The sequence below is a fragment of the Pantherophis guttatus genome, chromosome 5 (genome assembly GCF_059756535.1).
Source record: "Pantherophis guttatus breed Tessera chromosome 5, ASM5975653v1, whole genome shotgun sequence".
NCBI lineage: Eukaryota > Metazoa > Chordata > Lepidosauria > Squamata > Colubridae > Pantherophis > Pantherophis guttatus.
Window position 1 is genome coordinate 26,760,497 of NC_142067.1, and position 15,806 is coordinate 26,776,302.

Consider the following 15,806-nt stretch of genomic DNA (forward strand, 5'->3'; position numbering starts at 1 on the left):
GCTGTTCTTTGACTTTATTGTTGACATAAGAAAGGGTTGAACAAAATGCAGAAAGGAATATCAAGGATGTTTATCTCTCTTCAGTCATTTTTATTATGCGTAAAGCGTAATTATGACCTTTAAAAAGAGAATGAGAAAAACTCTAACACTATGACAGATCCGTCAATCACTATTGATAATGTTATATTTCTAGGCTAATTAGTAGTGTAATATAAAGGTAAATTGATTAATCAGATTGACAAATTGTTGTAATTATTTTAGTTATTGAGTCATACCAAAATAGTTATATTTAGAATATATGATTTAATTTTATGAAAATTAAATTAGCTTTCTTCATTAGGTCTAAATCCTTTATATTTTTGTATGCTTAATGGTATTGAAAATATATTTAGGCACACTCATGGGAGAAATGTAGTAAATAAAAACATTACTTTTTCTGTGATTCCTGTGATTTGAAAAAAGTATACTTTTCATTATTAGAAAAATTTGGGATACCCGATCTTGTTTATTTTTAGATAAACTAGTTTAATTATCCTGTTTTATATAGCCCAAATACTTTGCTAGGGATGGTTAGGAACAGTATGTGATCTAGGCTTTTATTGTGCTGTGATGACACTGAATGTGTGCTAGTTTTACTTAATTAATTTGTAAACAAAGTAATAATAATAAAAAAAAAACAGCAAGAGTGGATCTAGAGAAATATCAGCAATGATTATATTTGTATTCAGCAGCATTAGCTACAAAACTGATCTTGCTAGTAAAGGAGGTGTTGACAGGAATACATTTAACTGTTTAGTGGCAAATTCATCTTTCCACTTGTGCAATGAATCTCTAAATCATCTAACTATAGAACACTAAGGTTAAATTTAAAAACAACCCAATCCAGAATAAGGCAGTGTTGCCAAGAAAACAATATTAAGATATCCTTGAAATCACCAAAAGTCAAAGGGATTTTACATTTACCTTTATAAAAAGATAGGGGAAGATCTGGAAATTGGCACTGTATTTTTTCCCCCTTTTTTGGTTTATCTAGTTAAGTCACTGCATCAACAAAACAATTTACTTTTGGCATAGTTCATCATATTATAAAGTATAAAATTTAGAATTACAATGAGTCATATATTTGTTTAACGCAAGTCTGTACTTACTGTTTGTTCACGAGCTCTTAGAGAATTGGATTTGGCTATGAAAATTGAATTATTTCTGTCAATATATTTAGAGCATGTAAATAATATGTGACTCTCATTTATTATCGTTAACATGCTACACATAGCCTAGGGCTGTTATTTTCAATTGAAAATACAGGGCAGATGGAATTAGAGTGCACCGAGTCCTTTTTTAGGTAATCAAAGACAGTTTGCTTGAAGATTTGAATCATATAATAGAGAATGATTTAAACTTACACATTCTTCAAAACCTTCCAAAAGAATATTTACTTTATTTAGCTTATTATATCTAATCTGCGGCCAACAACATATAAGATGACTTATAAAAAATCTTAAAGCTATAAAAATAAATTATTATAATCACTTTAATTACAGGTAGTGTAAATTATAGATAATCTATAACCCACCCACACCAAAACAAAATTGAATAGATTTTTTTACTGTCTTTTGATAAACAAGGGTAAATGGTTATTTATTACTTTAAAAACAATATCATACAGTTATCTTATGAAATTTTAAAGAAAAAATGCTATAGATTACAGTCCTATGTCTACTAATTGGGAGCAAGCTCCCTAGAAATTAATGGATTTCTGAGTAATCATGTATGGGATTGCTTTTCTGATCATACTCAAGGCCATTTGTATGGTGAGATAGACATCAAGATGGCAGCTGGTTAAGCAATGCTGTCTTGTGGCTCTAAAACAGGGGTGTCAAACTCATGGCGTCATGTTGCCATCACATGATGTTTCACGACTTCTTTCCCTTTGTGGAGTTGGACTTGGCGTGGCTTGCGTATGACGCATCTGGCCCATGGGCCACCAGTTTGACACCCCTGCTTTAAAAAGTTGATCAATGAGTTTCATGGTAAACTGGGTTTTCCTCATCAGGATAGATGAAAGAGACAGGGTCCTAATTTAGAAGGGCCAATTTATTAATATATTTACTAAATAAAGCATTTTCTTTCTTTATTTTTTTTTAATGTAAATATATACTTACTTTTTTTAGTGTAGATATGTTTTACAGTTACATTGTTTCCATATTCTGTTTCTTTTATCTTTTTATTCCAGTTAATATTGAATTGCTTTCAGATAACTATTTTCCCCATAGAGCTGAAAATTTCACTCCATATTACATTTTTAAAACAAACTATTAAATCAAGGGCTTTTAATATTTAAGTTAGTTTTTGTCACTTATCTATGTATGGCAATATATTCTGTTATCTAACAGCTGAGCCATTTCTGATCTGATGGAAGTTGCATGCATCCTTCACATTCCACTAGAGTTTGTTGAGTTCCAGATTTTTATGTAATTTAGAACTCTAAATCACATAAAATTATGGCTTCCAAAACAACACCCATTTTCATTGTGCTTTCCAAATTGGAATTAATGTAGAATTGATGGCAAAGTGATGGCAAAGTATTTTTAGCCCAATCTGGCATTGGAAAAGCAGCACAAACCATACGCTGAGTAAACTCATGTGAAAATTTAGAAAACTTTGATGGTGATTCTGTATGGGAAATCTACATACAAACTTTCTTCTATATCACTTGTAAGGATTGCACTTGGTTTGTTATTGTACATCTGACAAAGTGACTTGTTGGTCATTGATTCTTACATTGAATCTTCACTATATGAAAAATTAATCCAAGAATTACTGCTGCAAAACAACATAATTTTGCATTATGTATATACACTCTTATATATCAATAACACTGCTTATAATCTTGAAATGATTTGGGAGTTAAATTTATAAACTTCTTTGCTTTGATATTCTAAAATATGATATACTTGTCAGTTTTTAATATCTATAAAATTAATTAATAAGCTTAAATCTTGATATACAAAGTACACTTTTTATTCTCATTTAAATATTATGAAGTTTAAAAAAGCCATAATACCTAATGTGCAATATTTGATATCTAATTGGTATCTGTATTTTATGTGCAGTGCTACACTTTTGGCTTTCTTGGTGGAGCTCCTTAAGAGTTCAGTAGCCATGCAAGAACAAATGCTGGGTGGAAAAGGATTCCTAGTGATTGGTTATCTTCTTGAAAAAGTAAGTGAAAAAGTAATATTGTAGGCATATCTGAATATTTTGATATAATTTATTTGACTTAATTCATGGTTGTACTATTTGAACATTATGCTAGCTTGCATTAATATCTCCCCTCCCTGGAACATAAATTCTTTCCAAGAGGGTTTGCCTCACTCTGATATAATGTGACAGTGAGTATATATGTTTATTGAAATATTTGATTGTGCAGTTTCTAATCTGGTGCCTTAGCCACTTCTACATAACCATTTTTTTCCAGAAAAAATGCCCCATCAGGATTTGCTTAATAACTCTGGTTTTTAAGCACAGGGTTTTTTGTTTAAAAAATTCCATAAAAACAGTAAAAAATCAGATCCAGTCAGGTGGGTGCCTTGACTTATTACTGCAATGACTTATGATTAAAATTCTGGTTCCAAATGTGGTTGCAAATCAAGGACTTTCTGTAAATTAGCTTTAAAAGTAGGCAATAGCTATAAGTATTATTTCCAATCTTAGAGAAATTATGCAAAGGAGAATTGGGATTCTAAGACTCATTCCCTTCTTCCGTATCACATGACTACTATTGACAAGTTGAATCATATGACTACTATTGATGAGTTGAAAGAATTGTTCTGAATATTTCCCATAATTTCTTCAATAGTTACAAATATATATCAGTTTATACACATCCAGCAGTTGATACATCAACTGTTTCATAAAAACAATCCTTTTTAAAGTTTTTTTTGTCTTGAACGTAATATTCAGATTTGAATATCTACTGATATGATATGTAACATTAATTTTTCCAGTCATCCAGAGTTCACATAACGAGAGCTGTGCTGGAACAGTTTCTGTCTTTTGCAAAATACCTTGATGGGCTTTCTCATGGAGCACCTCTATTAAAGCAATTATGCGACCATATCCTTTTTAATCCTGCTATTTGGATTCATACTCCTGCAAAGGTCAGTGAACCATACATTTTTACTGCAGTATTAGTAGTAGTAAAAATAAATTTGTATGCTTAAATTAATAAAAACTAATATATTTTTAATGCTTTATTTGCATCTTGTAATTTTTTCTTGTTTTATAATTAACTGTGTTTATTAATATAGTAATTATAGTAGAGGTAGTAGTAGAAGGATATATATTTAATAAATGAATTATTAATAAAAGTGAGGAACTTTATTATTACCAATCCTGGCAAAAATGAAATTGCTTGGAAGCTACAATCAGAAAGTAAAGAAAATGTAAAAACTATACTATTTTTCTACCTCATTTAACCCAAGTGTTTATATTAGTTGGAGCATCTTAGCTTTTGGTTCCTTCTATTACTAGGAGTAGATCTTATTTTCCTTTCACATGGAATCTCTCTGGATAAAATAAGGTTGGCCTCACTCTGACTTCATGTGACAATTAATATATACGTGTTTATTGAAACATCTGGTAACAATATTTTCTGGATAAAATGTTCTTCAAATACATTGTTCTACAGTATATTTTGTTCTCAGTTCTTAAATAGCACTTTTCCATCATTTCTCACTTTTTAAAATGTTCATTTTATTGTAATTTAGTTTATTATTTCATACTGGCCTATCATGTTTATATCATGAATATTAATAACCTTTAATTATGTTGTTTACCTTGATTATTTGTTTATCATCAAATCTATAATTAAAACTTGGATAAATTAATATATGTTTTCATGATGTTCTTTAGGTTCAATTATCACTATATACCTACTTGTCTGCTGAATTCATTGGTACTGCTACTATCTACAATACGATACGTAGAGTAGGAACAGTATTACAACTAATGCACACACTAAAATATTACTACTGGGTGGCTAATCCTGCAGATAGTAGTGGAATTACTCCTAAAGGTTTGGGTAAGTGTAAGAGAAAAATATATTGTTTCATATGAATACTTATAAAATGCATGTTCACAAAATAAATGTGTCATTGCTGTATAACACATTTATTTCAAGCTGATGTCCTATTTTAAATTATTTGTGGGGCACTTTGAACAAAAAAAAGTTTCTACCTGATAGTAAATTCTATTGAATTGAATAGGATTTTTTTCAAGTAGATCAGGCTCTTGTTTTACTACACACATATGTCTTTTCTAATAGATAGTCCTCTACAATTTAATTTAGAGTCCTTGGCAATTGAAAAATATGAAATGAAACAAATGTTTTAAAATAATAAATGAACCTGTAATGGAGAAATAAATACAGTTTTAGCTTGATTTAAAAGTAGAAAGTTATCTGCATATAAGATTTTCTGCAATATATAACTAGTAAAATATGTATGTATGTACATATGTATCTATGTGTTTGTTTTTTGTTTGTTTGTTTGTTCAGCCTAAACTGAAATCATGCAACTCTTTCTCATTTATTTCAGAAGGTCCTCGGCCATCCCAGAAGGAAATCATATCTCTGCGAGCATTCATGCTTCTATTTTTGAAGCAGCTTATTTTGAAGGTAATTTAAGATTTAAAGATTAATGGGCATTGCCAGTTCTGAAATAAGGGAATCAGATTCGGGTTGTTCTTTGTGGTTTCTGTAAATCACAGATATGAATTTGTTCTTTGATCGCTGTTCAGGAATCTAAAACTCAACAAATTGGCGTGAACTGCATGCATTCTACAATGCATGCTCAAATGAGAGCTTGTTTTTCTCATTTAGGTATTCTTGACCTGCCATAGCAGCTGGCACATGGTAGCATTTACTGCTTCTTTTTTGTGAGAGAATGAAATTGAATCTAAACTTGATCTTATTCATTATTCTATTTAGAACTTTTCTGTCTCTTCTATTTGTGTTTTCCATTTGAATTCTCATTACACACATCTGTGCAGCTGCTAAGTTTGGAATTATGATTTTTAAGAAAATGTAGCAAAGACTTAATCTATGCTTTCAACTTTTGATATACAATCAAGGAAGAAAAGGCAAAAAACTGTAGTCCTTATTTATTAATGGGGATATTATTTCTGTCAGTAGTGTGGTGCTACCAGATTGGCCTATCTCTGTCCAGTGTGGCTGTGGATTAATATAGAATTTCTTTAAATTGTTGCTTCAGATTCTCTTCCTCATTAAATATTCATTAGTATGAAGTTTGTGTTATGATTTTGAAACTAAATAAAATGAATTCTGCTGTATTTGATACTATTATTGAACTTTATATCTATATGTTGATTTGAATGTTTAGGCATTCCAGTCAAATTGTATCTTTCCACCAATTTCTAAGTGAACATAACTTACATAGCTCTATATAATATAAAATGACTTATTTGTATAAATTTGAGCACATATTTACTATTTATGTTGTTTTCAGATCCAAAATAGAAAAAATAGCAAATGTAGCATATACAAAAAATTAGATGTCCTTCCAGTCAAAATTTTGAGCCGCTTCTTTTTGCAGAAATAAACATTTCCTGTAACCAGCTAAGAATCTTTATGTTTCTTTGGATATTTACCCCATACTTTTCCTTGAAGAAGTCTTCCAACCTACGTAATTCTTTTTAGGATTCATTGCATTGCATTAATGTTCATAATATGACAGTTAAGTTATTAAAATGTAAACACTGAACATTTTTAAATGTAAAATTTAATGGTTTATTAAATCAATTTCTGTAGGATCGAGGAGTAAAAGAAGATGAACTACAAAGTATACTGAATTACTTACTAACTATGCATGAGGTAAGATGGTAATATATGATATTGATTTTCTGGGATCTTTCAAGCTGAGGACCTGAATATAAATTCTTACACATAATGAAATATTAATTTAAAAAGTTCAAAAAACAAATATTTCTCTAACATTATAATGTGTTACGTAGGATGAAAATATTCACGATGTGCTTCAGTTGCTAGTGGCTTTAATGTCTGAACATCCAGCATCTATGATACCTGCCTTTGATCAAAGAAATGGAATACGGTAAGATTAAGTAGGAACAATAATTCCATAACTCTCATTTTTCTGGTAGATGAATAAATTGGACAATGACAGTATGCTTATGAACAAGGGAGGGGATGTTGGCATTTAATGTTGCTATAATACACTGAAAATACAATTCAAAATTGAAAGGGGGGTCAGTATTTAAACAAAAACAATCCCTTGTTTTCTATTACTTTATTTTGTTTTTGACATAAATTGCAAAGTCAACTTTTTCAAAACATTGCATGGTCAGACCATTTTACATACCTGCTTATGTATTTCAAATTAAAAAGAATCATAACAACAAAAACAACAGAGTATTAAATTTATACACTGCCTTATTCTCAATGACTCTGGGCTTTCTTTTTGTAATGAATCAAATATGTTATACAAATGACAAACTTGCTACACAAGATAGCATTTAGATAGATGTTGAACTAGCTAGATCTTTTTAAAATTAAGAATATAATATTGATACATACATGTTCATCATACTATTCCCCTTAGGACTAAGCAACATTATGCAAAGCACAGGATAAGAATAAAAAGTAATCAGCCCCCTCTCCCCCAAAAGAAAGGAAAGTGATAAACCTAGATTATATCAGCAACATTTGCTGCAGTTCAGCATTCTTTTCTACCATACAAACTATGTAGTACTTTCTTCCTCCATTGTATCTACACATTGATTCATACATTGTTTTTTGTTCATTAAGCCTCTCAGCTCTTGTTTGTGGAGGATCTTCAACTTCACCATCCATGGCTTTCTCATACTTCACCACCATCATAACCCATTAAATTTTCATTATATATTTGTTTTGCAGTTTGGTCCTTGTTAATTTTCTCTATATGAACAAATCATAAAGATAGATTGGTCACCCTCAAATAATAGATTATGTGTTGTAGTTCCGCCTTAGATGTGAAGGTCAACTGGGTGACTTTGGGCCACTCTCTCAGCCCAATCCATTTCTCAGGGCTGTTCGTGTGGGGAGAATAGGAGGAGTATAAAGTAATACAGGCAGGCTTTAAAACCTCAAATATATCAAGCTTGGAGGAGTAATGCATTTGTCCATGCATGTATTGTAGGTTGTGTTCTCTGGAATTTTTTATCACACACTAATACAACCTTCTGTAAATTTAAATAAGGCTGTCTTCCTTTACCCCTCTTGTTTTAACAAACAGTACAGATTTGGGATGTAGAGAAGGGTTGTCCTACAACACATTTCCCAGTTTGGGGGATAATGAACCGATTTTAGAAGAATTCTCTCGTCTGCAGTTATCTTGACAATCATATGTTATATCTTTGCCTTGACAAGACTGAACATCATACTGCTCGCTGATATAGAAATAAGACAAATGTTTAGATGTTTTAAGTTGCTTGGGTAAGCAGTTTGCCTATCCACAAAATGAATACTTGGTCATGGTCAATCATAAAATATCAATTTATTATCTACTTAAAATTGCCACTTGAGATCATTTGAGCTCCTCTTACCACCTATAGGTTATCTCTGTGTCATAAATTTAGTCACTCAAACTTCTTTTCTCTGTTCAGATAGTTATATATGTCTGTGGAACTCATGTGACTTCATAGCAGTGACTGCATATACTTTGAAAACAATTTGGAAAAACTGTTTTCAAACCTTATTTTAGTTTGAGCCCAGCCGCTCTCTGTGATGCATTGAAGCAGTCGGCCATTTTCAGGCTTCTATGTGAACTTGCGGTAAAAGTGCAAAAAAATAAAAATAAAAAAACCCAAATCAAATAAATAATATCCAGGTCATATTGGTATCCAAAGGCTCCATATTGCCTCTATTACTATTTCCAGGCACTAGTCTACTACTATGTCATCTGGTTCAGATAAAAAGAGGAATAGTTGCATCCATTATTAGTTGGATAATAATGTAGTTTACAATTATTTCACTTGGTAATTTCATGTAAATATTAAATGGTTTGGGATTATCAAACCGAGATGCAAATATTCTGCAAATTTAAAGCATAAATGCTCCAAAAGCAGCGCTTTGAACGTGAGCAGAACAAGCAGAATAGCTTGATTTTGTTTCACTGTTTTAAGGAGTTTTGCTTACACAATCTTATATTTCTTCCCTTCAGGGTAATTTATAAATTATTGGCTTCAAAAAGTGAAAGTATTTGGGTTCAGGCTCTGAAGGTGCTAGGATATTTTCTCAAACATCTGGGTCATAAGTAAGTAATGTGTTCCGGTTCCTAATATGATATTTCAAACCCTCTTACTTGTTTAGTTACATAATTACCTTTTTATTTTTTCCTTTTTGTTTATTAAAAAGATTGCAGAAAACTGGAGCTAGATTTGTTCATACTTTGAGGTATGAAATCAGGATTGTTATCTTTAATTTGTCCCATTACTTTCAATGAGCATTATTAAATTATACCTAGGTTTTTCTCCAAACTGGAATATTTATTTCTTTTTACTTAGTAATTTGACTAGGGTTAATGAGGTAGAGCACGGTAAAATTTGCCGCATCACATTGATGTCACATGACATATTGCAACATTTTCCCATTTGTGGAATTGGGGTGGGTGTGGACTGTGTGTGACGCATCCGGCCCATGGGCCACCAGTTTGACACCCCCGGGGTAGAGACAAGATCCCTACCCCCATGTTGCCCATCCTTTTAGTTTTTAGATTTCTACTTAATTCTCTTAATTGTTTTGTATTACTTTTTAAAAACCTTTTTATTATATTGTAAGCCACCAAGAGACTCTGTATCAGTGAGATGGGTGGCATAAAAATTTAATTAATAAAAAATAAATTAATTGATTATTTTATGAGTCCTATTTATTTCATTTATTTCCTAAAGATATGATCACAATTTTTGATTCAAAATATTTCAATAGCTCTAATCTAATAATGTATATACTAAAATTGTGTAGTAGAATAGTCAGATTGTTAAATAATTAGTCGGTATATATGCATAAAAATATACTGTATCATGTGTAATTGGAATCTCATAAGATGGAAAGATTCTTCATAATATTAGTTGTTATCTTTTGTCGTGGAAACCTGCTTAAATTTTCGTACATTCCATACTTTTGTCCTTCAGGCGAAAAGTTGAAATCATGCATACACATAGCCTGTTTACTCTTCTTGGAGAGAGGTTGATGTTACATACAAATACTTTGACGATTACAACTTACAACACACTATATGAGGTATATTATATTAATCTCTTTATTGAAATGCCCTTTGTGAAAATATTATTTAAAGGGTTTTTTCATTAATTAGTAGATTTAGTCTGTTGATAATCACCATTAAAATATTTGTTTATTTCTATTAATCATTAATTTACATTAATATTACATTGTGACACGAATAAAACCTTTTCTCTGTGGTTGTTTTCAATGTGTAACATTTTTAAAGTATTAGACTATTCCTTATCTATTTATTATGTGATTTTGTTTTATAAATATAATGACTAGCATGCCATTTGAACGTTTCGATCCTGAAAGAAGCCACATAGGTATTTCAGTTTTGGAGCCATTCTGAGTGTTGCGAAAGTAGACCAACCTTAGGATTGGCTAGGTTGAACCAGTTCTGGCACATTTGAAACAACTTATTCTGAGATTATGCTGGCCCATTTCAGACTATTTCTAGAACACTCAGAATGGTTTTTCCAAGTCCAAAACAGAAGGATTTCACTACTTCTTTCTTAAATTCATAATAGCAGCTGATGCTAGAACAATTCAGTTGTACCTGCTAAATGGGTATAAGCAATTGAAGTATGGTTATGTTTTAGAATCCATTTTAAAATGTATGTCCTGAGAGAATTTTTTTTTGCAAGGCTAACAAAGGTGGGACATAATTTGAAATAATAATTAAAAGTTAAGAATTGCATGAGTTGGGAGGAAAATATGTTAAAATACATATTTATGCAATTTATACATGCATGTATCATTTACTGGGGAAACAAAATGGGACAAATATAAGGACTAGAAATATAATTAATGAATTGTAACTTTACTTAAAATATGACATAATGAATAAGACTATCAGTATATGACATGCAGTATTGAAGACAGTATCTATTTGGGATGAGCTGTGGTGGGGCAGTGGTTAGAGTGCAGTACTGCAGGCTACTTCTGCTGACTGCCAACTGCATGCAATTTATCAGTTCGAATCTCACCAGGCTCAAGGTTGACTCAGCCTTCCATCCTTCCAAGGTGGGTAAACTGTGGACCCAAATTGTTGGGGGCAATATGGTTACTCTGTAAACCGCTTAGAGAGGGCTGTAAAGCATTGTAAAGAGATATATAAGTCTAAGAGCCTTTGCTATTTCTATTTCAATAATTTTTATTGGAAAACCCAGGAGTGGAGTGAATGGAGTAATTTTTTCTGTTATAGATCTTGACTGAACAAGTCTGCACGCAGGTTGTTCATAAACCACATCCAGAACCAGATTCTACTGTGAAAATTCAAAATCCAAGTAAGACTTTAATCTTTTTAATTTTGAGAGATGGTTGTAATAACTTTCAAACTTTTTACTAACTCAAATGAATACCACAGTACTGACAGTTCACAGATTCTATCATACTACAAAGTATTTTTTTTTTGGTTCCAGAATTGCTGTTGATTTAATGTAAGATGGACACTAGTCTGCATTGGCATTCATGGGTGGAGAGAGGGCAAGGGGGAGCAGAAAGAAAGAAGAATAGCAGTGTCACAATGAAAGCCCTGCTTCTTTGGTATATGTGTTGTGGCATTGCAACCTATATACAAAAGAAGCAGAGCTACCATAACCCTGCTTTTCTTCTTTTGCCAAAAGCAGGAAGCTCCTGTACTGTAGATGTGCACTTTTAGCTGAGAATTTCTCATTTGTTGATTTTTGTTCTTTGTATCTCTTCACCTCATGTAAACTTTTTCAAGAGGTTTGAAAAAGCAGAAAAAAAGAGCAAGGTTACACAGACAAGAGGAAGATTCTTCCTTTTATTGATATATTCTGATACTGTACAATATTGCCTTTTATTCAGAGGTGGACGAAAGATGGCAGGAAAGGGTAAACCAACACACGATGCAGAGATTTCTATGAACTTTGAACTATGACTGATATAAGTCAGAGTCAGGAAGGGTCTGGAGGCTATATGGGTCTGGATGGGGCACAAGAAGTTTTGACTCAATTCAAACAAGATGGAATTGCTTTGAGTATTTTGTTCTTCTGGGAACAAAGTTCTTCCATCTTTGGTACTGCTTGGGGAAACACTGCCCTAGTGTACAGTCTGGAGATCCACTTGGGTTTGCATATCCTGCTTGAAGAGCAGGTAGCAGCCATGGCTAGGAGAGTTTGTGTGCCATTCCTGGACCAGGGAGTCTTTGCTTACAGTCACTCATGCTCTTGTTATCAATTATTAGGATTACTGCAACATCCTTTACATGCGGCTGCCCTTGAAGAACATTCAGAGAGATCAATTGGTGCAAAAAACAGTTGCTTGGGTAGTTTATGATGCCAATTATATGGCACATGTAACACCACTACTGTGGGAGCTGCATTTGTTGCCATGTGTTTCCAGGTGCAGTTCAAGATGTTGGTTGCTTTGGACCAGGTTACTCAAGGGACCATCTTCTCCCAATAGTTTCTCTCCATCCAGTTTGGTCTAGCTGATTGGGGATGCTACAGGTCCCATCAGCCAAGGGATGTTGGATTGAGAGCAGGAAGTTACCTTCTTGGCAGTAGCCCCTTCCCTTTGGAACATTCTTTCTTTGTAGCTCAGGATGGCCCGACCCTATTAGCCTTTCATAAGCCTTTAAAGATTCACCTGGCTATTTGCCCAAGCCTGAGGTCCTGAATGTGTTAGGGGCCCTGTTACCCAATTGCACTGTTATTTTTTGTGTATTTATTATAATATTTTTCAGTTGCCTATATGTATAATTTATAACTGCTTCTGTGTTTTCTGATTTTAATTATTGTGATATTGTTTGTTGCCCAGTGAATTGGAAATAAAATAAATTAATTATACTTAATATACTGTAGCTTTTTCTATTCTGTTCCTTTTAAAGAAGGTCTTGCGTTTTTTAAATTTAAAAATCACTGTTAATATAATTATAATAGATAACGCTATGTTTGCAGTGTTTCAATGATTAAAATAGGCGTAAGGACATTATATATTTGCTCTTTTAAAGTGATCCTGAAAGTGGTGGCAACATTATTAAAGAATTCTGCACCCAGTACAGAACTCATGGAAGTTCGGCGTTTATTTTTATCAGATATGATCAAGCTTTTCAGTAATAGTCGTGAAAATAGAAGGTACGTAAAGAATTGTTTCATTCAGTTATACAGCTGTTCTTATGCAAACACTACAAAATAAAGAAAGGTTTTGTGTGATTATCCTCACATATTTGCTTACATATTAGGAGGGAAATAATTTTCATTTTTTTGTTTCTGTTTTGCATCATAAGGTAAAGTAGTCAGGGGTCCCCATCACAAGACTGCCTGGGGTTTCATTCATGCTGGGGCCCAGCATACGCGATGTATATGAGTAGCGCTTTTGATGCCAGTGCCTGCAGCTACCTTCCTAAACTTTGCATCATCTGGATGTGTTTGATTTTGAATACTCATATAAATATATTTTTGATCTGCCATTTCAGAGATATCACTTCTAAGGATTTTATAACTGCATGTCCATATCACCCATTTGGGCAGAGATTTTTACTAAATAGTCCTTCTTCACACTTTTTAAATTTATTCCTGAATAATTTTTCTTAATGTATCATTTCCTGTTTTTTTGATGTGAAAAATAAAGTCAAAAATAGTTGGCCTACATTATTGCTGTTAAGTTAAATGATGTCTCTTTTCATCCAGTATTCTGAATCCTGATCCCATTACTGGGGGTTATAATTTTAACACTTACAATTTTAAACATTGTTTTCTTCTATTTCTCAAGATGTAATGAATATATATTGTTTACTTATTACAAATGAGGTTTATTTTCGCAAACCACTTTTTAAAAAATTAACATTTAGAATGGAAGCCTCTGTTTTTCTTATCTGTATGTATAATTAAAAAGTTCAAGTGCCATGGAATCTTACTGTAACTATTTTATTTTAGGTGCTTACTTCAGTGTTCAGTATGGCAAGATTGGATGTTTTCTTTGGGATATATTAATCCTAAGAACTCTGAAGAACAGAAAATTACTGAGATGGTGTATAACATCTTTCGTATTCTTTTATATCATGCAATAAAATATGAATGGGGAGGATGGAGAGTCTGGGTTGATACACTTTCCATAGCCCATTCAAAGGTAAGAATCCCATATTTGGTTAATATTGTCATAGATAAATTGTAGTACCATCTTGTGGTCACCATGCAAAATGGCATGTTATAATTGTTTTCTGAATTATTACTTTTTCAGTTATATTAATTTGGTTAAATTACTGTTTTGCTTTTTTCTGACATTGAATTAGCATTATTATTTTTTCTGACTTTGAAATTTGCTTGCATTAAGGTTACCTATGAAGCTCACAAGGAGTACCTAGCAAAAATGTATGAGGAATACCAAAGACAGGAAGAGGAGAATATCAAGAAGGGGAAAAAAGGGAATGTGAGCACTATCTCAGGCCTTTCATCTCAGACAACTGGAGCAAAAGGTGCAATGGAGATTCGTGAAATTGAAGATCTTTCGCAAAGCCAAAGTCCAGAAAGTGAAACAGACTACCCAGTCAACACAGATACCAGAGATTTACTCATAGCAACAAAAGTATGTGATGATGTACTTGGAAATGCAGATAGACCTGGGAGTGGTGTACATGTAGAGGTTCATGATCTGTTAGTTGATATAAAAGCAGAAAAGGTGGAAGCCACAGAAGTAAAGTTGGATGATATGGATCTGTCACCAGAGACTTTGGTAACCAGAGAAAATGGTACCCTTGTGGAAGTAGAATCTTTATTAGACAATGTATATAGTGCTGCAGTTGAAAAACTTCAGAACAATGTTCATGGGAGTGTTGGCATAATTAAGAAAAGTGAAGAGAAGGACAACGGTCCCTTAATTACGCTTGCTGATGATAAAGATGAACCTCCTCATAACAGCACTTCATTTCTCTTTGATAAAATATCTAGCCAAGAAGAGAAGCTGCTCCCTGAATTGTCTAGCAATCACATCTCTATTGCCAATATTCAAGAGACTCAAATTCATCTTGGTGTGAATAATGACCTTGGGCTTCTTTCTCATATGTCTAGCAGTACTGATATAGCATGTGGCTCAAGCATAATAGAAGACAAAGAATTTAAAATTCATACTTCTGTTGATACAATTGATTCACTATCTGAAAGAGACTTGGCTTCATCCTCTAAAGGATTAGAATATACTGAAATGGCAGCTACAACTCTTGAAACCGAGTCTTCTGGGAAAACTGTATCAAATGTAGATGGAGGGAGTATCATATCAGATACAGAAAGGTCTGATGATGGAAAAGAAGTAGGGAAGGAAATTAGAAAAATACAGACAACGACTACAACCCAAGTAAGTTTTTTAATACATAATTGTATAAAAGGTACTGTATTATTAAACATATATAGTAATACTTTATCGATTAACCACTAGGCCAGAACAGAATACAAAATATAAAGTACAGAATAATAATAAGGCCATATGGTACAGTAAAAGACATGAATAAAAGAAAGTGCACATCATAGTTGTGTATCACTCCTAT

General features: G+C 32.5%; 1 protein-coding gene across 4 annotated transcripts in view; it reads left to right on the forward strand.

Annotated features, from left to right (window-relative positions):
* Positions 1 to 15,806, forward strand: part of NBEA (neurobeachin) — a 365,883-nt gene that overhangs the window by 51,539 nt on the left and 298,538 nt on the right. For all 4 annotated transcript variants that reach the window (XM_087894770.1, XM_087894771.1, XM_087894772.1 and 1 more), the window contains exons 11-22: positions 3,114 to 3,222; positions 4,008 to 4,160; positions 4,915 to 5,083; positions 5,598 to 5,677; positions 6,830 to 6,892; positions 7,033 to 7,130; positions 9,237 to 9,329; positions 10,207 to 10,315; positions 11,505 to 11,586; positions 13,278 to 13,401; positions 14,203 to 14,395; positions 14,600 to 15,616. In XM_087894770.1, the coding sequence (XP_087750896.1) occupies positions 3,114 to 3,222; positions 4,008 to 4,160; positions 4,915 to 5,083; positions 5,598 to 5,677; positions 6,830 to 6,892; positions 7,033 to 7,130; positions 9,237 to 9,329; positions 10,207 to 10,315; positions 11,505 to 11,586; positions 13,278 to 13,401; positions 14,203 to 14,395; positions 14,600 to 15,616 (2,290 nt within the window). The remainder of the gene's footprint in view (positions 1 to 3,113; positions 3,223 to 4,007; positions 4,161 to 4,914; positions 5,084 to 5,597; positions 5,678 to 6,829; positions 6,893 to 7,032; positions 7,131 to 9,236; positions 9,330 to 10,206; positions 10,316 to 11,504; positions 11,587 to 13,277; positions 13,402 to 14,202; positions 14,396 to 14,599; positions 15,617 to 15,806) is intronic.